The sequence below is a fragment of the Arvicanthis niloticus genome, chromosome 2, assembly GCF_011762505.2.
Source record: "Arvicanthis niloticus isolate mArvNil1 chromosome 2, mArvNil1.pat.X, whole genome shotgun sequence".
Taxonomy (NCBI): domain Eukaryota; kingdom Metazoa; phylum Chordata; class Mammalia; order Rodentia; family Muridae; genus Arvicanthis; species Arvicanthis niloticus.
In genome coordinates, this window is record NC_047659.1 from 77,372,364 (window position 1) to 77,395,783 (window position 23,420).

General features: G+C 36.9%; 1 protein-coding gene across 2 annotated transcripts in view; it reads left to right on the forward strand.

Moving 5' to 3' along the window:
* The window catches only part of Ccdc73 (coiled-coil domain containing 73), a 111,667-nt gene that overhangs the window by 30,175 nt on the left and 58,072 nt on the right, over positions 1-23,420 (forward strand). For both annotated transcript variants that reach the window (XM_076929369.1, XM_076929368.1), the window contains 4 exons: positions 5,320-5,391; positions 16,067-16,138; positions 18,488-18,523; positions 19,920-19,994. In XM_076929369.1, coding sequence (XP_076785484.1) covers positions 5,320-5,391; positions 16,067-16,138; positions 18,488-18,523; positions 19,920-19,994 — 255 coding nt within the window. The remainder of the gene's footprint in view (positions 1-5,319; positions 5,392-16,066; positions 16,139-18,487; positions 18,524-19,919; positions 19,995-23,420) is intronic.

Consider the following 23,420-nt stretch of genomic DNA (forward strand, 5'->3'; position numbering starts at 1 on the left):
TAGCATGGTTATACACTTGTACTTTCATGGCATTTTAGCTTCAAGTTTTCTACTAACTTATTTTTAGTCTTTATCATTTAGCTATTATGTTTTTCTTCTGTCAATCATGCAACTTTTAAAAGTTTTAATAAAAAAATCTTATGAGATTGTCATGAAAGAAAATAAATTTAGCAAGAAAAATTCTATCTTCCAAGTTCAATAAAGTATCCTAGAATATAGAACCCTAAAAGTGTTTATTTTTTATTAGATGCCTTAGGACTACAAGGATTTAAGTGTTTTTACAAAAACAATAAAGGAGGAGTAATTTGATGGTTTATTTACTCTTTATAACCTTTAGAAAGTGTTGTGGTCTTTTAAAGTGCTTGCTTCAGGCTGTAGTTTTACAAGATGGGCTGTGTGTTGGTCAGACCCTTTCAATTCTTGACCCTGAACAGATTTAGGGACATAACATATACAGCAGGCACGTGTTTAGGAAGCCCAAACTGTAACTGAGTACTTTTAATCTCCTTTCAAATTTATAATCTGTCTCCTCTAAAATTGCTCAATTCAGTTTCTCTATGTTGTTTCATAAAATATTATGTACTCTTTTGTATATTCTCTTAGTCTAATTAGCCAAAAGTTACTCATGATAATATCTCTGATATTGATAAAAAAAAAAATACCTAAAACTTCATTTTCTAATAGTATAAAAGCAGTTGTTTTTATATTAGCAAATTATTAAGAAGGTTTCTGATATGGGAATTATCAAAACATTCCTACTGGTTTTTAAAAAAATATTTATTTTTGCTTTTAATTATGTGCTGTGTGTATGTCTTTGTGAATATGTGCGTGTGAGTGAGGTGCCAGTGGAAGTGAGAGGTATCAGTCCCCCGAGCTGGAGGTACAGGCAGTTGTGAGCCACCTGACCTGGGTACTGGGAAGTGGAACTCAGATCCTCTTTACATTATGTCATCTTTCAGCCCTCACATCAGTTCTTCATTTTTATGTTTTTTCATACATCAACTATTTCTAATTTTTATTTGAAAATATTCTATCAAAATCAGAATGTACTTGTATGCAGACAAAAGGTTTTTAAAACACACATTTGCCTCTCTCTCTCTCTCTTTTTCTGTGTGTGTGTATGTGTATGTGAGATGTATCCACAACATGTATAGAAATCAGAGATCAGACAATCTCCTCTTCCATCATGTGAGTGAAAGGGATTAAACTGAGGTCACCAAGTTGTGCTGTAAGTGCCTTTATCCACTGAGCCAATCTTACTGGCCTTGGTAAAGGGTTTTGAATGCCTTTCTAACTTGTGTGGACTATAAAGAGTGTGAAGAGTTGTTGAAGCAGTGTATCATAACAACCTATATGTCTTTTCAGATCCATAATCTCTTAAAGGTAATAGAAGGCAGTATTTAAGAGACTTTATAGGCAGATAATTTGGGGTCAAGTACAAGCTCTGAAATTAAGAATGTCTGTAGTCAATTCAATGCAATCCCCATCAAAATTCCAATTCAATTCTTCATAGAATTAGAAAAAGCAATTTGCAAATTCATTTGGAATAACAAAAAACCCAGGACAGCAAAAACTGTTCTCAACAATAAAAGAACTTCTGGGGAGAATCACCATCCCTGACCTCAAGCTACAGAGAAATGGTAACAAAAACTGCATGGTATTGGTACAGAGACAGACAGGAAGATCAATGGAATAGAATTGAAGATCCAGAAATGAACCCACACACCTTGATCACTTGATCATTGACAAAGGAGCTAAAACCATCCGGTGGAAAAAGAAGAGCATTTTCTTTTTCTTTCTTTCTTTCTTTCTTTTTTTTTTTTTTTGAAAAAAAAAATACTTTAATGGGAAAATGACACTGTTGCCCATAAGCAATCTTTCCTACACGTGAAAGTCGAGCCTCATGTCACACTTAGCACAGGGTTTCCACAGCAAAGAAGAAAATCTGAATCACGTCAAGACTTCTCACTAGTTTCTTTTCTTTTTTCTTTTTTTTTTCTAGTTTGCTTTTCATTCAGCTTGTGATTACAGAGTTTCTATTCTTTTTTTTTAATTTTATTTTATTGAGTATTATATTTACATTTCATTTTATCCCCTTACCCCACTTCCCCCCACCACCCAGAAACCTCGTATCCCATCCCCCCTCCTCATGCTTCTATGAGGCTGTGCCCCCACCTATCCCCCACTCCCACTAACCCCTACCCATCGTTACATTCCCCCCAACTCTGTGTTTGTCTTTCATGGGACCAAGAATCTCCCACCTCTGCCCGAAAAGGCCATCCTCCCCTACATATACAGCTGGAGTCATGGGTCCCTCCCTATGTGCTCCCAGGCTGGTGGTTTAGACCCTGGGGAGCTCTGGTTGTTGCTCTCCTCATAGGGTCACAAGCCCTTTCTGCTCCTTCAGTCTGCTCTCTAACTTCTCCATTGGGAAACCCTTGATCAGATCAGTGGTTAGCTGTGAGCATCGAAGGACATCATTTTCAACAAATGGTGCTGGTTCAACTGGAGGTCAGCATGTAGAAGAATGCAAATCAATTCATTCTTATCCCCTTGTACAAAGCTCAAGTCCAAGTGGATAAAGGACCTTCACATAAAACCAGATGCACTGAAACTAATAGAAGAGAAGATGGGGAAGACCCTCGAATGCCTAGGCACAGGGGAAAAGTTCCTGAACAGAACACCAATGGTTTATGCTCTAAGATCAAGAATTGACAAATGGGACCTCATAAAATTGCAAAGCTTCTATAAGGCAAAGGACACAGTCAATAGGATAAAACGACAACCAGTAGAATGGGAAAAGATCTTTACTAATTCTACATCCAATAGAGGGCTAATATTCAATACATACAAAGCACTCAACAAGTTAGACTCCAGAGAATCAAATAATCCTATTAAAAATTGGGTATAGAGCTAAACAAATAATTCTCAACTGAGAAATATTGAATAGCCTAGAAGCACCTTAAGAAATGTTCGACATCCTTAGTCATCAGGGAAATGCAAATCAAAACAACCCTGAGGTTCCACCTTACACCAGTCAGAATAGCTAAGATCAAAAACTCAGATGACAGCAGATACTGGTGAGGATGTTGAGAAAGAGGAACACTCTTCCATTGTTGGTGGGATTGAAAGCTGGTACAACCACTCTGGAAATCAGTCTGTCGGTTCCTCAGAAAATTGGACATAGCATTACCTGAGGACCCAGCTATATCACTCCTGGGCATATACCCAGAAGATGCTCCAACATATAACAAGGACACATGCTCCACTATGTTCATAACAGCTTTATTTATAATAGCCAGAAGCTGGAAAGAACCCAGATGTCCTTCAACAGAGGAATGGATACAGAAAATGTGGTACATTTACACAACGGAGTACTAAGCTATTGAAAACAATGACTGCATGAAATTCTTAGGCAAATGGGTGGAACTAGAAAATATCCTGAGTAAGGTAGCCCAATCACAAAAGAACACATATGGTATGCACTCACTGCTAAGTGGATTTTAGCCCCAAAGCTTGGAATACCCATGATACAATTCACAGAACACATGAAGCTCAAGAAGAAGGAAGACCAAAGTGTGGATACTTCCATCCTTCTTAGAAGGGGGAAAAATACTCACAGGAGGAAATATGGAGGCAAAGTGTGGAGCAGAGACTGAAGGAAAGGCCACCCAGAGACTGCCCTACCTGGGAATCTATACATATACAGTGACCAAACCAAAAATGTCAGGGAAGGAACTCAAAGCAGAAACTGAAGCAGAGACTATGAGGAAATGCTGATTACTGGTTTGCTTCATTACCATTCTTATTCAGCCCAGGCCCACAGACCCAAGAATGTTATTGCTGACAGGGGACTGAACTCTCCTACATCAACTAAATTAAGAAAATGCCTCACAGACATGGTCACAGGCCAATTTCTTGTTGCTGGAATATAAACTTGAGCTGAATAAACCCTTTCCTCTCCCAAGTTGCTTTTGGTCATGTTGTTTATCACAACACTAGATAGCAAACTAGGGCACTAAGAAACTATCCTTTTGCTTTCTCCATTTCTTCAGCTAAAATAATAAGAGTCCTTGTCTTATTATTTTAAAATTATCTCCTGGATCAATCAATATATATATATATATATATATATATATATATATATATATATATCCAAGAACAATATCATGATAACATCTTACAGTGTACTTACTAAAAATAGTATAGCCATACTGACATGATGAAAGCATTATCTTCTACATTAAAATATTTTTAAAGATTTATTTATTTTATGTGTTTGAGTGTTTTGTCTGGTGCTCTTGAAGTTCAGAAGAGGATGTCTAATGTCCTGGAATTGGAGTTAATTGTGAGGGACCGTGTATGTGCTAGGAATTGAACCCAGGTCCTCTGCTGAGCAACGTGTGCTGTTAACTACTGAGCCACCTCCAGCCCTCTTTGGCATTTTAACACAGCTGTTTTGGGAAGAAATACATGCATATAGTATATAATGCACATATATGTATTTATTTTTTTAATAAGTTTTCCATTGTTACTCAACCTGGCTTTGAACTTGAAATCCTTTGTCTGCCTCTTGAGTAGGTGAGTTAACAGGTATGTATTACCATCTCTGGCCAGTCAGTTTTAACTATAATAATGTATTACTGCAAGAGATTCTAATACTGGCTTCATTTTTCATGTAGCATATAATGTTGTCACTTGTTGGCATGCATTTTCTTCCTGCTTTCTATTTTAGAGAAACCCTAGGTCTATCTTAGGGTTCACTTTTTATTGGTGTGAGCCAAATAATCCTGGTAGTTATTCTTGAAGTACTCTCCCACAAGTGACTGCTTTTAGAGAGTGTGAGTAACTCCATTATGGCAATCAGATAATAGGGCATGCATGTTCGGAAGCTTCAGGGAAAGATTATCTTTCTATTAAGGCAGTGCATTTTTTTCTTTAAAGAATTTCTATTGTTGTTGTTGTGTGAGTGGTCATGCTATAGCATGTGTGTGATGGTCAGAAGAAAACGTTGTGGAGTACATTATTCCCTTTGACTTCCAGAGAGTCTAGGGGTTGAACTAAGACCATCAGGCTCTAAGATATAGTATACCTGTCCCTACCTCCCAAGTGTTGGTATTAAAGGTGTGTGCCAGCATTCCTAACCTCTAGCCAGATTCGAGATTACTCTATTGGTATAGGGCCATAATCCTCTGTTGGATTTATACATTTAATTTGCAAAATGCCAAGTTTCCCTCCTTTGAGTGTCTCTCTAGAAAGAACTGGAATGAAATGCTTTAACTTTTAATTTTCATAGCATTCTTTTTCTTTTCAATTTAGGAAGCAGAGACTCAATATGAAGAGCAGATTGCTAAAATTATTATGGAGACACAAGAACTGAAATGGCAAAAGGTAAGTACTCCCCTCCCAAATTATCATCTTCAGCATCCTTGAAATACATTCCAGGGACTGGAGAGACAGCTCACTGGTCAGGACCACCTGCTGCTCTTACAGAGGACCTGTATTCTTTTCCCAGCACCCAGATGGACCTCACAGTCATCCATAACTCTAGTTCCAGGGGATCTACCCTCTTCTGGCCTCTGCAGGCTCCAGACATGGACATGGTATATATATACGTACATGCAGGCAAAACATTTATATACATAAAATAAAATAAGGTAACTCTTATATTCTAATTCCTACAACAAAATTAATTTTTAGATTTCTTACATATATTTGGGGGTAGTGCATCATTTAAAATATGGGCTCAGGACAGTTCACACCAAAATTGTTGATGATATTTGTGGCTTCAGAATTTTAAAGCTTTCTGATATTACCCTAAAGACAAGTCTGCTGAAAACTTCTGTTTGCATCTAACAAATCTTTTAGTGTGGGAAGGCAATAAGTGTTTTTGAAAGTACTGAAAGCTAAGAGGTAGAACCATGTTTCCCCAGGGTGGTAGTGTATCATGTAACCAAATACAAATCTGTAATCTCAAGTGCATTATAGCATTTATGATAGCACTTCCTATACCTTCTTATCAAAGTAAAATTAACACAAAGAATGAAGATTAAGGTGATGAGTCCTCTCCTTTAGGGTAATATCTAAGACAAAGAATTCCAATGACAGAGTTTAAATTTTACTAGAAATTATGGGAAATTTTAAGGTAAGACTGGCCTATGTAGTTGTACAGAATATGGAAGTAACAAGGGTAAATTATTTGAGGAGCAGATCTACAGTCCTATATGTGGACAGAGAAAACAGGTGAATACTAAGTACAAGTTGAACTCTGATATTAAAATGAAACTTAATATTGATATTAAAATGAAACTCATGCTTGGTTTCTGAGTTTGTTTGTTTGAAACTGTGTCTTTCTGCATCTAGTCTGGTTTTGAACCAGTGATCTTCCTTCCCACCTCAGCTTTCTGAAGAGCTGGGACTAGAGGTATTTTCCACTGCACCTGGATACATCTCTTTTTCAGATAGTAAGAATCAACAATATTCAATTTAGAATAGGAGGGGCTGGAGAGACTGTTCTTCCAGAGGACCCAGATTCAGTTCCAGTACCTGCATTGTGGCTCACAACTGTCTGTAACTCCAGTTCCAGGAGATCCAGTGCCCTCTTCTGGCCTCTGCAGGTACTAGGCATGCAAGTGGTGCACAGACATATATGCAGGCAAAAACTCAAACACATAAAAAATTTAAAATTCAGTAATTCACTAAATCAAAAAATGTAATGTAATTCTTTTAAAACTAGCAGGAGCATGTTTGGGAGTACTTAGGCTGACTCCAAGGCATGTGTGGAATAAATATACAGGAATAGCCTGGAAAGTATTGGAGTAAAAAGAGGATGATGTACTGGGACTTTGATCCGTGAACATATTATAAAGCTATAATAATTACAGTAGGGCTAGTGAGATGGCTTAGCTGGTAAAGGCACCTACTGCCAAACCTGATGCTAGAGTTCAGCCCTCCAACTCCCCAGCCTATGACCTCCACACATGTATGTATGCACACATACACATACATATGTGCACAAATAAAGATTTAAAAAGTTAAAATAGCATTGTGGTATACAGGAATATATTTTTAGTAAACATACCATAGTAGAGCCCAGAAACAGAGCCAAATACATATAGTAACTTAATTAATAATAGAAGTAACTTTCAGGTCTATAAGGAATAATAGATTAGTAAATAAATAGTATTAAAGCTGGGTTTCTCTGGGAGAACAATAAAGCCAGGTTCCTATAGTGCTTTACAAACGTGTATAAATGAAGAAACTGTCCTACACTGTCAGCAGTGTGAATAAGAAGTACTGAGCTGTGTTGATCAGAATATCATCAAACAACCTGTTAAAACAGCTGTATTTATTAGGACATCATAGTGAGAACATTTTGTAGTCTCCAGTTTTCAAAAGGGGCTCATGGGAATGAGAATAGAGAGAGGGTTTTGGGTTTAGGCTCCAATGTCTTTTAGGTATAGTTTTAAATCATGGGATTGATTAGGATTGACAAATTTGTGGTGCAATATCAAGGTAACAGTGTGAGGATCTTGAAGCCAATTTTGAGAATGAAGTATTGTTTTATAAACTAGGGATTTGCCCAAGTAAGCAAGTATCTTAGTTTATGCATTGGTCCAAAACTGTGACACAGTTTTATTGTTTTTTTAAATGTTCTTATTAAAAACTATTAGGAACAAGTTTTCTAACACAAAATGATTTTGAGACTGATGTTCTCAGAACTTCTTAGTTCTGAATGTTCTGTTCTTTTTTTTTTTTCTTTTTTTCTAAGAGATTTTAGTTCTTAGTACTCTTTCTTCAGCTTGACTTGGGGGAGGAGACCATTATTATTTAGAATGTAATAAATCAGACCTATACTGTTTATGAAGTCATGGCAGCAGATATGGTTGATTCTGGAGATGGATATTTACACTATATATGATATATGTTTTTATGTTATATATTATATGCAATATATACTCTGTGTGTGTTTCCTGTCTTTTTTGATTATTGGTTCATTAGCTAGGATAGTATCTATAAAAGAATATTTAAACTTGAGTCTTACATTTGACATGCCAAACATGGAAAAATGCCAAGGAAAAGATCATTATTGCACTGTAGATTACTTATAAATTAGTAGGTAAGAGCACCCAATTTAAGCCTAGAGAATAGAAGCCATCTCTAAATCACAGTTTCAATCTGTTGTCTGACTCCTCCCACAGGTGGCCAAGAACTCAGAAAACAATATTCAGGCTAATGACATTGGAGATGTCATTTAAGAAATAGAATGCATTTTCTCATTGAAGGTTCTGGATTGCTAACAAGGAGGAAATAAAATACTCAGGCATGCATACAGAATTAGAAGCCTCATAAAGTATTGCAGTTGGTGACTCTGATGGTCTAGATTAGGAGTCCACATGGTTTTTATGTACAGAACCATATGGTAAATATTTCAGATATTGTGGACCAGATAGTCTTCCATCACAGCTATTTAACATCCATGGAGTGCTTAGATGTTATTCCTTTTTTGATTTTTTTCTTTTAAGCTATTTAAAATTTGAAAAGAATTCTTAGCTTAATGGTCATACAAAACAGGTAGCTGGTCAAAGCTGGCTTTCAGGTCTTAGTTTGTTGATCTATCCTTCCCTCTTTCCCTTCCTCCTTCCTTCCTTCCTTTCTTCCTTCCCTCCCTCCTTCCTTCCTTTCTTCCCCTCCTTTTCCCCTCTATCCTCCACCTCTCTCTTTTCTTCCCTTCCCTCTTCCTCTTCCTCCTCTTCTTCCTCTTTTCCTCATCTTATGATTAATTGTCTCTGTCTCTCTCTCTCTCTCTCTGTCTCTGTCTCTCTCTCTCTCTCTCTCTCTCTCTCTGACAGGATCTCACTTTGTAGACCATGGAGGCCTGGAATCACAGAAATTCACCTACCTATTTTTCCTGAATGCTTGGATTAAAGGTGTGCACTACTATGTCAGACAGGTTCTAATTTCTTGATTCTTGACCTAGATATCTCTGCAAGCCCAGTAGGAAAGGCTGTCTGTACTGTATGTTTTGGATATGTAATATAGTATAGCTTAGTATATACTATAATGGATCTTCCTGATCTATTTCTTTTGGTTGAGAGTTGTTTTATTTTCTGAAGACAGTCTGTTTCTAAAGTTTTCTTAGTATTTTCTACTCTTGAATCTCTTGGTAGCATGGCAGTCTAGGTATTGGAGAGTGAAACCTAATATCTGTTAATTTAGAAGTTCCAAAGATATGCCCTGGAGTTTAGCTATTGTTCTAAAAGCCAAAGCAACTGATTTTCCAGCATGGCTTCTAGGTATTTCTTTTTTTTTTTTGAGTAATTTCTAGAAGATATCTTTGAGTTTTAAATCATGTAGAAGGAATGTACTAACATTCAGTGTTGATATGATTTTGAATAAATCCATTGAAGTACTTTACTGGGTTTTTCTGAAGCTAAGAAATGCCTCAAATCAGGGAGAAACAGCCAGTTTTGTAGGACAACCTCTAACAAGTTAGCATGGCGAAAGCCCATGCATGCAAAGCTGTGGAACATCACAGTCTGAAAAGGTGGAGACAGTGGGAGAGCATGAGTAACACTGAAGTGCTAGTTACTGTTTTTCTTTAAGACTGCAGATGACCGGTGACAGAGTTTCTGAGTTAGCCACAAGACTTTACAAGTTTTTCTAATACAAATGTTGATAAAGTGAGTGCTGTGTCACTACAGAGCCTATTTAGAAACATTCAAGAAAATCTTTTTACTCTCAGAACTGTAGCTCCATGGCAAGGTTGAGCCAATCCTGGGAAGAAGTAGGCAATGATGAGAACACAGAACCCTTTCTAGGGCTAATTTTAGGAAGCCTATTTACAGGAGCTGAGGTTTGGATTCACAAGAATGACAGTTTAATCAGGAGGGTTCTGCTGACACAGGAAGTATCACCGGAGACAGCTTCAGCAGTCTTAGTGAAACTTCTGTTAGTGCTACAGTTGAGTATGGTTTCTAGTCAGTCTTTGTTCGGATGGGTAATTTCATGTAAAAATTTTGGAGAAATTCCACTAAGGTCCTCTGGTGCCACCAAGTGTTTGTCCTGAAAGAGATTTCCTTGTGTAATTTACAATTATACTTCCTTCATAGTGTGAAGCCAATTGTGGGCATTTCAAAATAGACTTTAAAAATCTCTCAAAAGATTTGGCTTTCCGGTACTACAGAGCTCAGGACCATGCATCATGAAGGTTAGCCAGGGCGTTTGCTTTGGCCTTTCTGACATCCTTTTTAGTACATATGCATCCTCAATAGTCATTGGAACACTGGAATGGTTGACTCTACAATTTGGATTTCTGCTGATGTACTAAACCGTCTTTATTTCTTCAGTATTCTGAAATCACAGATATCTCCAGAAGCACACCTGATGATAATGTTAACTCACTTCTGATAACTGGCAAGCTTTGCTGAGTAAGATAAGTTCTGTCATCTTGGTTAGTTTATCTCTGTTAAGGAATCATAGTAAAAATGGTCAGTGGAGACTGTTGTAGTATGCCTGATAGTTTCCTATTTCAGTTTGAAAACTTACATGTCAACAAATAAAATTAAACTTAGATTTAACTTAGAAGAGTGCCTAAGCAATCAGCTTGTATCATTACTTAGAGACTAGACTGTTAGAATTTCTCCTCCTTTGAATTATAAGGACTAACAGTCTTTTTAAAAGTTTCTATGTGAGCAACAGTTTATTATAAATAGCTTTCAAAGAGATATATTGTATATAAAACTTGCTAATCATCAAAATATTCTTGAACCCTGTGCAGTCTCACATTAGTGTATTTGATTTGTTTTCCTCTCTTTTTGAGTCAGGGTCTCACTGTATACTCTTGGTTGGCCTAGAACTTGATGTGTACACCAGTCTGGCTCTGAACTCACAGAGATCTGCTTGCTTCTGCCTCCCAGTGCTAGGATTAAAGTATACACCATTACACTCAACTGGTCATTTTTCATTTAAAACTTTATTACATTTAAGTCCTTAAATATATGTAATAAGTACCAATATGTGTATATCTATGAATATAAAGTAAATAACATATAAAAGGGTAATGAATAGTATAACTGTTGTATGTATGAATATATGGTTGTATGTGTTGTGAAAAGCTGTCTTCCAGGCATGACCTGGCTGTTGCCATCTTGAAATCACAACAATGGCATGATGTTCTCCCAAGACTTGGCCCACTGATGGGAGAGCACATGCCATCTGCTATGGTATAATATAAGAAGCAAGTCCTGGTACCATTCATACAGCTGGGGTGAGGTGTAAGGAAAAGAAAGTACAAAATAGATTTGTGTTAAATAGCTTCATATGGAATCCAAAATCTTGGAACCCATGAAGAGTTTAACAATGAAGAACTGGAAAGTGAGGTGAAAAGAAAAGCAAGAACAAGGAAAGAGGCTTGAGGGAAATGGTGTGTGATACCCAGGTCACCAAGATGGTGAAGACTGTGTTTTTCTGGTAGTTAAGAAGGAGGAAGCCTGGTGCTGGCTAGCATGGGTGTGTGTGGGTGTTTGTGGCCATGCTAAGATGCCTGATGAGTTGTATTATGCAAAAGAGGCTCTGGTGGATTAGATTGGTATATAAGTTGGGTTTGTGGATGAGAAAAAGGAGGAAAAACAGAAAAAGGGACAAGATTTGGGTGAAGAATGAAGTATTTATTTAAGATAACAAGAAACCAAATTCAGTGCTTTTAAGCCCTGGAAGGCTTTTAAGCAAGAGGAACAGTTCACTACAGGAGTCAAAACAACAGCAGCAGCAGCAGCAGCAAAATAAAAGAGCAGTGCAGGTAAAATAGACCCAGCTTACCTTCTGTAAAAAGGTCTTATGTATTGCTAATTTCTTTGAGTAGCTTACTGATTTAGAAAAGCATCTTAAATGTGTGCAGGCACACCCGAAGGAGCAGGGATGGCAGATCAGTATGCACATCATACGGGCACAGATGGGAGTTCTTGGGAGTCTTATGGTTGGATAAAGTGTAGTAGAAACTCAACCAGGTGACTGAGAAAGTCTTACAAGAGTGTGTGCCTTTAAATGTGAAAATATCACCCAGGGAGTTTAAATGCAGAAGGCACTTTGTGGGTTTGGGAAAGATTATTCAGAAGACAAGATTTTGTTGGCCAGGGTCATGAGGCCCCCACCAACAATGGAGACTGTTGCATCTGCTGTCAGCTCTGTGGTACATGGTAAAATTGCTTCTGCTCATATTGCACTTTTGGTTGCAGAACATGGAGAAATAAAGCAGAATAGGGAAGGGAATCTCCTTCCCTGCTTTTGTAATGTTAAAAGGCACCAAGCAGACTGTTGGAGAGAATGTTTTCACAGTCAGTCCTGTGTGCTACCCTATCAACATGCCAGGCAAGATGTGCCCACTGGCAAGGAGTGGCACAAGTATTATGGATGCAAACAAATGTGTTTTGATTATGTTTAGGTCTGCTTCGCAGGAAGGCGTATATACTTAGTATGGTATGCCAGGGTGAAAAGGTGTGGCTGAGAAGGACATAGGCTTCAGCAGGGAAGCTAATAGTGAAGTTTTCATGAATATGATGAGTATGATTAGCTTGCTTTCCAAACCTTTTTGTTTATGCCCAGAGATTACTACTGCAGTTGGCCTTTGTCAGGAAAGTTTCTTTTCTGCAGTGGGCAGTGATTACCTTAGAGACATAAAAGTCAAACTACTGAGAACAAATGATTGTTGCTTTGTCACAGACACCCAAAGTTTAGCCTTAAATAAAGGTTTAAAATAATCTTACACAAGTATTACCCCCTCCAAGATTCAGGGAAAATTGTAAAAGAGGAAGCAGAAAGAATGTAAGAGCCGGAGGAAACTGTTGAAGTTGGGGAACTCTGTCCTCTAGGCATGATGTGACCATTGCCATCTCGAAACCAGAGCAGCCATATGTGACTCCTCATAGGACTAATCACAAGATCGGGCCTACTGATATCCCCTTGTGAAAGTTGGGGAGATTACAAGACAGCATACCAGTAGAGCATGAGACACTTCCTCCTTCTGAGGGTGTATATGTGTCACTAACAGTTGCTGGGAGTGGAGGGACTTCTTTTCAATGGTATTCCATCTGTAAGTTACCCACACTCCTACAAATAACCACAGTTAAAGTCAATGGTTCACTAAACTAGACTTGAGTGGAATTGGTTTTTGCTATGCCACCGATGCTCTTTCTGGAATGAGTAGATGTTTGTTTGTTTCCCCAGGAAACATCTCACAGAAATCTCTTTTAAGGAAATGGATGTGGTATGGATGGGCTCCATAAAGTAGACCATCTTTTTTTTTTTTTTTTTAAATTTGGGGATCTTAGGGTAATTTATAAGTTAGAACAAGATAAATTTTTAAGATTTTAGGGATACCACACTATATAAAGGTATCATTGACTCTGAGGGAAAGAATTGTTTGAATACTTAGAGCAATTTCTTTTTGTAAGTTTAAGGATAAGATGAAAAATTGAAGGTATGATTTTTTTTTTCTCAAGGGCAATTTCTTGTTTTAAAATTTAAATATTTTATTTTAGGGAAATTCATACCCAAGTACTACATTTTCATAACTTCCATTCATTCCTCTCTTCTCTAACTTTTCCTATGTCCCTCCATCCCTTTTCAAATTTATGACCTCTTTTTTATTATTGTTACTTAGTCAGTTAGTGTCACTCATATGTAAAAGTGTTTAGTGTTGACCCCTTGGGATCAACACTATCAGAGAATTTGTTCAGAGAATTTGTTCCTGGAGAAAACTGGTTCTTCCTTCCTCAGCATCTATTGTGAAATTTCCTCCATCTACATTGTTATGTCAACTGGTGTGGTTATCATGCAGTTTTGTTTAGGCAACTAGACTGTTGGTATTTCATGGGTGTTGCTTCTCTGTCACATCTAGAATACAGTATCTTACAGCAGGTGTCCTGGCCCTCTGGCTCTTGGGACTCATTCTGCTTCCTCTTCTGAAGTTACCTGCACATCAAGAGCAAATTTATTGATTTGCTTGCTTGTTTTTCTTGTGTGTGTGTGTGTGTGTGTGTGTGTGTTTAGTCCCATGGGTACATTGACCATGGAGGCAAGAAAACATTCAATCCCTTGCAGCTGAAGTTACAGGCAGTGAGTGTGTAGCTGCTGGATGTAGGTGCTAGGAATGGAACTCTGGAAGAGCAGCAGTGTTCTTAACCATTGAGCTATCTCTGTAGCCTGTTGACTTTGATTAAAATATTTCATTTTTTAAATTTTTAATGAATAAAATATATATTCTTTATTATATATACAATGTTCTGCCTTCATGTAAGTCTGCATGGCACCAGATCCCATTACAGATGGTTGTGAGCTGCCATGTGGTTGCTGGGAATTGAACTCAGCACATCTGGAAGAACATCCAATGCTCTTAACCTCTGAGCCAACTCTTCAGCCTAAAATATTTATATTTTAACTCACTTCAAGTTAAATATAGAGCCTAAAGAATCGGACATACAGTTTTCACCCCAAAAAAGGGAGGAGTGAAAAATGGGATCGTATATATGTAATAAAAAATTTCTGAGACTGGGAGATAGCTCAGTGGGTAAAGTGCTTGCTGTGTGTGAATGAGGACCTGAGTTTAGATTCTCAGATGAGATGGTGTATGCCTGCTGTTCCAGTGCTCCTCCAGTGAAACTGGGAAGTGCAGCCTGGACAGCTCCTAGACCTTCATGGCCAGTTAGCTGGGAAGACAAAGCAGTGTACAAGAAACCCTGTCTCAAATAAGGTGGACCAACACCTGGGTTGTCTTTTGATCACATCCCCAACACATACAGAATGATGGGGGGTAGGGGTAGAGACACACACACACACACACACACACACACAGAGAGAGAGAGAGAGAGAGAGAGAGAGAGAGAGAGAGAGAGAGAGAGAGAGAGAGGAAGAAAAAATGAAATTCTTTTAAAAAAATTTTATAGAGTGAGTTTTTTTGGTTTTTGTTCTTGTTGTTTTAAGATTTTTTTATTTAGTTCATGTATATGAGTAAACTGTTGCTGTCTTTAGATACACCAGAAATGGGTATCAGATCCCCATTACAGATGGTTGTGAGCCACCATATGGTTGCTGGGAATTGAATTCAGGACCTTGGGAAGAGCAGTCAGTGCTCTTAACCACTGAGCCATCTCTCCAGCCCCAAAATGAAATTCTTTACTGTGCCTTGGTTTTCCAAAAGTAGTTTGGTGAACTTGAAGAAGTAAATGTCATTAACTATATATGCTTAGATAAAAAATTCACTTCTGTGGAAATCCCAGCCCCAAGACTATAATTCTTCTTGTGTTCTAGAGTTGCCAATTTTAATAAATTTAGTTAGAATTTCTCTCTTTCTCTCCATCTCTCTCTCTTCTTTCCCTCCCTCCCTCCCTCCCTCCCTCCCTCCCTCCCTCCCTCCCTCCCTCCCTTCCTTCCTTCCTTCCTTCTTTTTGAAACAGTGTCTCATGTAATTCAGGTTATTCTCGAATCTTCTATGTACCCATGAAGGGCCTTGAATTCCTAATCTTTACCTCCCAAGTGCTATAAACAGATGTGACTTGCCATGGCTGGCTTGGCATTGAAGAAAGCTTTGGAGTCAGCTATATCTAGAGTCTAAAAAATTTAAAAGCGATGTATTTTTATCATGAAGAAGCAAGTGAAAGCAAAATTTATATGCAATTCTATGACCAAAAGATAATTAAATTGATTGAAGTCATAGTTTAAGAGAACAAGTAGAAATAAATGTGCTTTACAATATTTTCATATTTATTTTATAAGTGTCATTGTATAATTGTCTTCATGTATATGTCTATCACATGCATGCCTAGTGCCCACAGAGGTCAGAAGAGGGCATATGATTCTCTGGAATGGGATTACCGATGGTTTGAGCTGCCATGGATGCTGACCCAAGGTCCTCTGTAAGAGCACCAAGTGTCCTTAACCTCTGAGACATCTCCCTAGGCTCCTGTGGTTAACTTTTATTTTAATTGTAAACCAAATTGAGATTAAAAACCAGAAAACTTACTAGACTTCATTTCAACTTCTCATAATTTTCTCATAATTTTTAAAATAGGAGACTCTTGAGAATCAAAAGGAAGCATTAATAAAGCAACACAAAGAAGCAATGGGAGTTTTTAAAAATCAGGTAATTTTCATGATGATAGACTAACACTGTATTAGAATATTTTATATTTTCCTTTCTGCAATAAGTATTATGATAAACTATTATCTGAACACACAGAAAACAAAATTGAGAATATTATGGAAAGCAAGAAATAAAACTATTTTTCCTTCTAACTCATAGTAGTATGGAGAAATTTGGAAGAAAGTGTTTTCTTGGTGGTGTATCTGTCCTAAATAATTCTGATACATGCTCATTCACCCTCCTCCCTTTGTAACAGTATGCTGTTGTCTTACCTTTTCCATGTTTCCCATGCTGCCTCTTTACTAAAGTCAGTTGGTTGAACCATGCATTGTTCACCACTAATTAAATTCACCAGTAATTAGATATATTAAGAGGAAGATGTGAAGCCAGGCATGGAGGTACAATCCTTTAGTCCTGGAGGTGGAAGCAAATGGATATCTGTGAGTTCAAGGCCATCCTAGTCTATATTGTGAATTCCAGGCCAGCTAGGTATACATAGAGAGACCCAAACAAACAAACAAAAACTACCACAACAAAACAAAACCAACAAAAAACAAAAGAAAGAAGATGTAAGGGAGGGAGAGTAGAGGCTATTCTTATCTGCTATCTGCTGAAGCCACCATGAGTAGCAACCATCAGTAATTGAAAAATAAAATGAAACTAAAATATTGTAAAGAAATAAAAGTTATACCCTCATTAGGTTGAAATCTGTCATTTTTGACTTTCTCAGATTGATCTGTTCTCTTTAGGAAAGTACCCTGAGATACAGGATAGCCTCTGGAAGTTATTCCTTATCTCCCCCTGTCCTCAGTATTTTCTCTCTTTTTCATCTTCATTTTCATACACATGTGTGTGTGTGGAGAAAAACACACATGAAGAAGTAAACCTGTGTGTCTAACTTTACTAGTTGGTTGAGGTTAGTGATAATATACATCTTGGGGTGAGCTGGTTTAAACAAGAAAACTTTATTCATTTAATTTGAAGTAAGTCTAACACAACTTATGAGTTTTGTTTGTTTTTTTGTTTGTTTGTTTGTTTTTCGAGATAGGGTTTCTCTGTGTAGCCCTGGCTGTCCTGGCACTCACTCTGTAGACCAGGCTGGCCTCGAACTCAGAAATCTGCCTGCCTCTGCCTCCCAAGTGCTGGGATTAAAAGCACTGGCCAGCTAGTTAAGAGTTTTAATTGAAGAGTAAGGAAGCAGAAACCCAAGTGTAACACAGTGTTCTCTAGACTGCAGAAGTCTGCATTTTTGCCATCACAAGAGCCTGGGCCCATGTGAACATCCTGATAGCTGCAGGGCACAGGAGACATCTTCAGAGTCTCATGCTTGCTTACTTTACAGTGCTAGAGCCGGATCACAGGGCCTTGCACACGGCTGGAGAGCTCTTTAGCACTGTGCTGCATTTGTAGCCCTGGTTTATTTTTAAGTAAAGAACTGTTGAATGTAAATGAGTGTGGAAAAAGAGATAGAGATGTCTCAAAGAAAAAATATTGCTAAACTCCTTAATGCTGGTTAGAGTATTTATTTTTTCCTTTGAAATATTCACTTTCATCTTGCTGTTTTAAAATAACAGTTTTTAGGGGCTGGACCTAGACCCCCTATACATTTGTAGCAAATGTGCAGCTTAGTCTTCATGTAGGACCCTAACAAATGGAGGAAGGGCTGTCTCAGTCTCTGTTCCTCATCATTGGATCCCCTTCTCCTACCTGGACTGCTTGGTTGGGCCTCAGTGGGAGAGGATGCACCTAGTCCTGCTTGAACTAGATGTCTCTGGGTGGGGTGGTACCCAAGGGGGGAATCCCCCTTTACTGAGGAGAAGGGGACGGGGGGGAGGGGATGACAGAAGGGATTGGTAAGGATGGGACTGGGAGGGGAGAGGAGGGAGATGAGGGCTGTGATCAGGATTTGAAGTGAAGAAAAATAAATTATTAAAAAAACATTTCAAAAATAACAGTAATTTTTATTTCACTATCGTAAGTATTTAAGCAAACAGGATATAACTACTACTCATGAAAATACAAATGCTATGATTTCATAATATTATACCTTTAGAAAATGATACATGCTATTGCTTAAAAGTGTATAGTAAAACATTCAAATATTTAAGATTTTTGGAAGGTTAAACCAAACTTCAAAGAAATGATTGGTGTTTAAGTGATTTAGTTATTTATGTGCTATAGTGATTGCCTCTCCTTCTCTTTCATATATTTGTATTTTCTGAATATGAGAACATGCTCAAACTGTATAAAATCAATAAAGAAGTATAAAATGCTTTGATATTCATACTAATCAATAGAAATCACTGTTTAAAATGTACTTACTTGTTTTTTATTTTAAAAACTGACCAGCTGCAAATGAAGATGTATGCCTTGGAAGAAGAAAAGGTAGCTATTAATTTTCAAAATAACTTAAAATATAGTTAAATGAATTTATCATCATTGTTCACTATAGTAAAAGTGTTAGTAATAAAATAGTGGAAAATATTGGTTGATTAAAATCTTACAAACAGAAAGAACCTGAGGTAATCTTGTCATTTGATGTTTGTGATTTTATGATTGAGAATATTCAAGCTTAACAGGTGGGATGACTTTACATGGGAAAATTAGGGCTAGAATTCAGGCTTCTTCAGCACCCAAACTGACATTCTTCCCTTCTACTTCTTTCTATGAGCCATCCCATGCTCTAGTGCAATGGTTCTCAACCTGCAGGTCACTACCTCTTTGGGGATTGCATATCAGATATCCTGCATGTCAGTATTTATTATTCATAACAGTAGTAAAATTACAGTTTTGAAGTAGAAATGAAATAATTTATCATTGGGGGTCGCCATAACATGAGGAACTGTATTGAAGGTTTGTAGCATTAGGAAGGCTGAGAGCCACTGCTCTACTGCCTTTTCAGTGGGGCACCTGCTTTAAATGTAAAATTATTGAGGTGACTTGCATCTGGTTGCTAGCCAATTGGGAGAGGAGACAGAACTTCTAACAAATCAAGAAACTTATCTGGAACTGAATATTTTCCCATATGTTTTTTTTATTATGGCAATGGATGTAGAATTTACAATATTAATTTATAGACATACTCTAAAGCAAGATACTTTTAAAGAAAATTCTCCCTTATCTTTATATTCCCGATGTAAATACGCCTATATTTTATTATTAGAAAACATTTTACCCTTTTCATTCACAGTTTTGCATGCATGGATCAACTTGCCACTAATTAAAAATATTAGTTAAGAAAAATTGCTTCTATGCTAGATACATAGATTTTATTCATGATATCACTCCATAACCAATGCTTTACAACAACTACTTGCATAGACTTTCTTTTGTATTAAGTATTGTAAGTAATCTGGAGATACTTTGAAGTATGTAAGAGAGTATGTGTAAGTTCTGTGCAAACACTATGCCATTCTGCATATATGGGCTCAGCATCCTGAGGTTTTGTTATTTATAGAGGGTCTTTAAGACTCAGTTCCTTATAAATTCTGAGAGATGATTGATATTCTATGTAAGAACTTAATAATTATATAATATGTAGAGTCTCTTAGAAGTGTTCTTATAAATTGAGTTGTCATAGTTAAAATATTTTATTTTATGATAATTATATAAAGGTTATTGCAGTACTTTGATGTTCAAAGGCTGTTAGAAATATTATGTTTCATGTAGACACAAGTTTAAAATCTGTGAAGTGTTAGGTTTAAAGTACAGGTTTTGGCTCTTGAGTTCTATTTTCTTCTTTTATATTTACACTAAAAGTGTGATTTTTCTTAACTTAAAGGGAAAATACAAACTTGCTACAGAAATCAAAGAAAAAGAAATAGAAGGATTGAAGGAAACATTAAAAACATTGCAGGTAAAGTAACTTACCATTTAAAAATCAATCTTCTATTTTAGCATTGTCGATGAAACACCATTCAACATGATTAGCAAAGCTAATAATATTTATATAACATTAAGTTACATAAGACTTTTGCATGGGTACCATAATTTGAAATTTGAATTTTGTTTTATACATACTGTATTTTAAATAGCATATACATATATTAAATAGAATACACCTATACATACAGTATATATATATAGCCTTCATATCTGTTATAGTAATATAGATGTCTTAGTTCCTGTTCCATTGCTGTGAAGTGATACCAGGACTTAGGCAGCTCTTATAAAAGAAAGCATTTAGTTGGAGGCTTGCCCACAGTTTTAGAGGTTAGTTCATTGTAATTGTGGTGGAAAGCATGGTGGCACATAGACAGACATGGTGTAGGAGAAGTAGCTGAGAGTTCTACATCCTGATTCATAGGCAGGGAGACTGAGACTGGCTCTGGCTTGGGCTTTTAAAACCTGAAGTACATTCCCAGTGAAACACTTACTCCAATAAGGCCATACCCAGTCCAACAATGACACACTTCCTAATTCTTGTCACATAATGCCACCCTCCTGGTGACTAAGCATTTGAGTCTGGGGGGGGCATTATTATTCAAACTGCCACAATAGAATTCAGTCTTACTGTACCATAAGGAGCACATAACTATAGTTTTAAATATTTCTTGTGTGAGGGAAAACAAGTAAGGCCTATATGTTATAATTTATCTGTGGTCTTTAAAAGTTAAAGTTTTAGCACCTTGGAGGCAGAGATTTGAGGCTAACCTGGTCTACATAATGAGTTCTAGGATAGGCATATCTACATAATGGAGAGACTATGTCTCAAAAAAATTCTAGCATTAACTGAATATTTGCTACATGTGAAGTCTGATTTTCTGCAGATATAAAGACCAAAAAATTATAGTCTTTGTCTTTATATTGTCCAGTCTCATAGAAAATACAGTGTTTGGCTACTGGTAACTTATTCAGTACTTGTTCATAGAAAGTCTGCTGTGAGCCATTTTTCTTAATGGAGAGGATCCAGAAGTGAGCATAAATGGGGAAAGATTTTTGACTTCAGAAGCCTACAAAAATAAAATGAAGTAAAAATTGAAAGGTTGTTGCAGAAGATGTTTTCATGATTTCAAAGTATTACCATGTAGATAACATTACTTCCAAAGAACAAATTAGATGGTTAACTATAACATTGGCAATAATGGTTTCCATGGGTTCAGTCCCAAAGAACAAATTAGATGGTTAACTATAAACATTGGCAATAATGGTTTCCATGGGTTCAGTTTCAAAGAACAAAGTAGATGATTAACTATAACATTGGCAATGATGGTTTCCATGGGTTCAGTGTTACTGTATTATAAGGAACATGAAACTTTATCTGTGTAATTTTTTACAGCAATTTATGCCAACTTAACATTGAAGAAACAATGAGACTCTCTCAAAAAATTCTATCATTAACTGAGTATTTGCTACACGTGAATTCTTTATTTTCTACAAATATAAAGAGTAAGAAACTGTAGCTTTACCCTTAAATTGTTCTCAGTTTCATAGAAAATACAGAGGATATATAGTCATAATTTGAGATATCCCGCAAAACTTGGAATATTAAAAATTGTCAGTGTTAATAGTGACACACATCTGTAATTTTAGCACTCAGAAGGCTGAGGCAGGAGGGTTATGAGTTTGAGGTCATCCTTGGCTACATACATACCTTGAATCACAAAAGAAAAAATTCATTTTCACGAAAAAATGTATGGGTGGAATACACTTTTGCTTAGAGAGAAACTATACACAAAATATGAACCTTGACTGGATCCTGTATCAAAGAAAGGCACAGCCATAAAAACACTTAAGGTTTCAGTTAGGGAGATCTGGATATGACTATTTGTTAGACTATATGAATTACTGTTACTATTTCTATGGGTATAATTTGTATTAGAGTTGTATAGAACAATGCCGTTGTTCTGAAAAAATGTTTAAAGTATTAGGGGTGAAGTTTTATAATTGAAAAATGTGAAACATTGCTCAGAAACTATTTTAAGACTTTGTTTTTGTTTTTCTGTGAACTACTTTTTTTCTTGCCTGTATTTCTTTGTTATCACTGGAATTTTTACCTATTCATTTTTTTGAGTTCATTCTTCTTTTTAATTAGTAAATTGTGTTCTTCCATGATTTCATATATGTGCCTATATATTCTGGTCCTGGTCTCTCCTATGTCCCTCCTACCCTAGCAAACACCCTCCAATAAATCTCTTTTCCTATTTCTAGTTGTGCTTCTGTTTACTGTCCCACAGAATTTACTGTCAATCTGAGATTTGAACTATCAGAGCCTGGTGAGCCAGGTGGATATAATGGATATTCACCTGGGTATCATTCCTTTCCTCTCCTAAAATCTGTCAGTTGTCAACAGATTAACAGTATAGAGATGGGCCCTGCAGTTCTCCCCTGCCCCATCACTGATTGTTAGGAGAGCCTGTGGATCTAGTGCCAGTATGCACAACTGCTGAGTTTGTAGTTGCTTTGACAGTGTCCTTCCTGCAAGATGGGATCTCACGGCTTCTCTTCCGATCCTCCAGCTCTTATCTTCTGCTTCATCTTCCGAAATATGCTCTGTACCTTAAGGGGCTATCTGTGGGTAAAACCATAGATGTTAGGGAGTGCTTTGATGTTAGTCAGTTCAGCTACACAGGTTCTGTATATTTCACTAAAAGAAACCTCTTACCTGTGGTAAGAGTTTCAAGTAGTTTTCTTTGCTGTCTGTCTTCCGTCTGTCTGTCTATCATCTCACTATGTAGACCAGACTAGCCTTAGACTCACAGATATCTACTTTCTTCTTCCTCCAGAGGACTGAAATTAACAACATGCACCACCATGCCTGCCTTGATTTAGGTTTTTAATTTGTCCTTTTGTTTAATTCTTGCCATGAATAAGCTTATATTTTTATGGCTTTGGGAATTTAAGTATGTCACTGTACTATGTCACCATCAAGGCAAAACGTGTCCCTAGACCTAGGACATAGGTCTAGGGCATAGGGGAAGGGCATTACCACTCTAAATTACCACTCACTCATGTTTTATTCCGTCTATATACTCAATTTTATATTAGATCTTAATATTGTGAATTTATTTTTATAGCACAGCATGAGATATTTATCACAGTTCATGTTTTCCAAATTGTTACACAGTTGTATTAGTGCTATTGAGAGTCTTTTCAAGGTATTAGGCAATTTTGGACTTCTTTTGTTATTTTGAGATAACAAAGTATAGAAAAATTAAATACAAAATGTTGGTTAACTTTAAGACTTATTTTCAAGAAAAAGAAGAGAATGTGTTCCATGTCTCAGAAAGACTGAATGGGAGACTGGAAGATAGTTATCCTATAGTAAGGCAGTGGTTCCAAA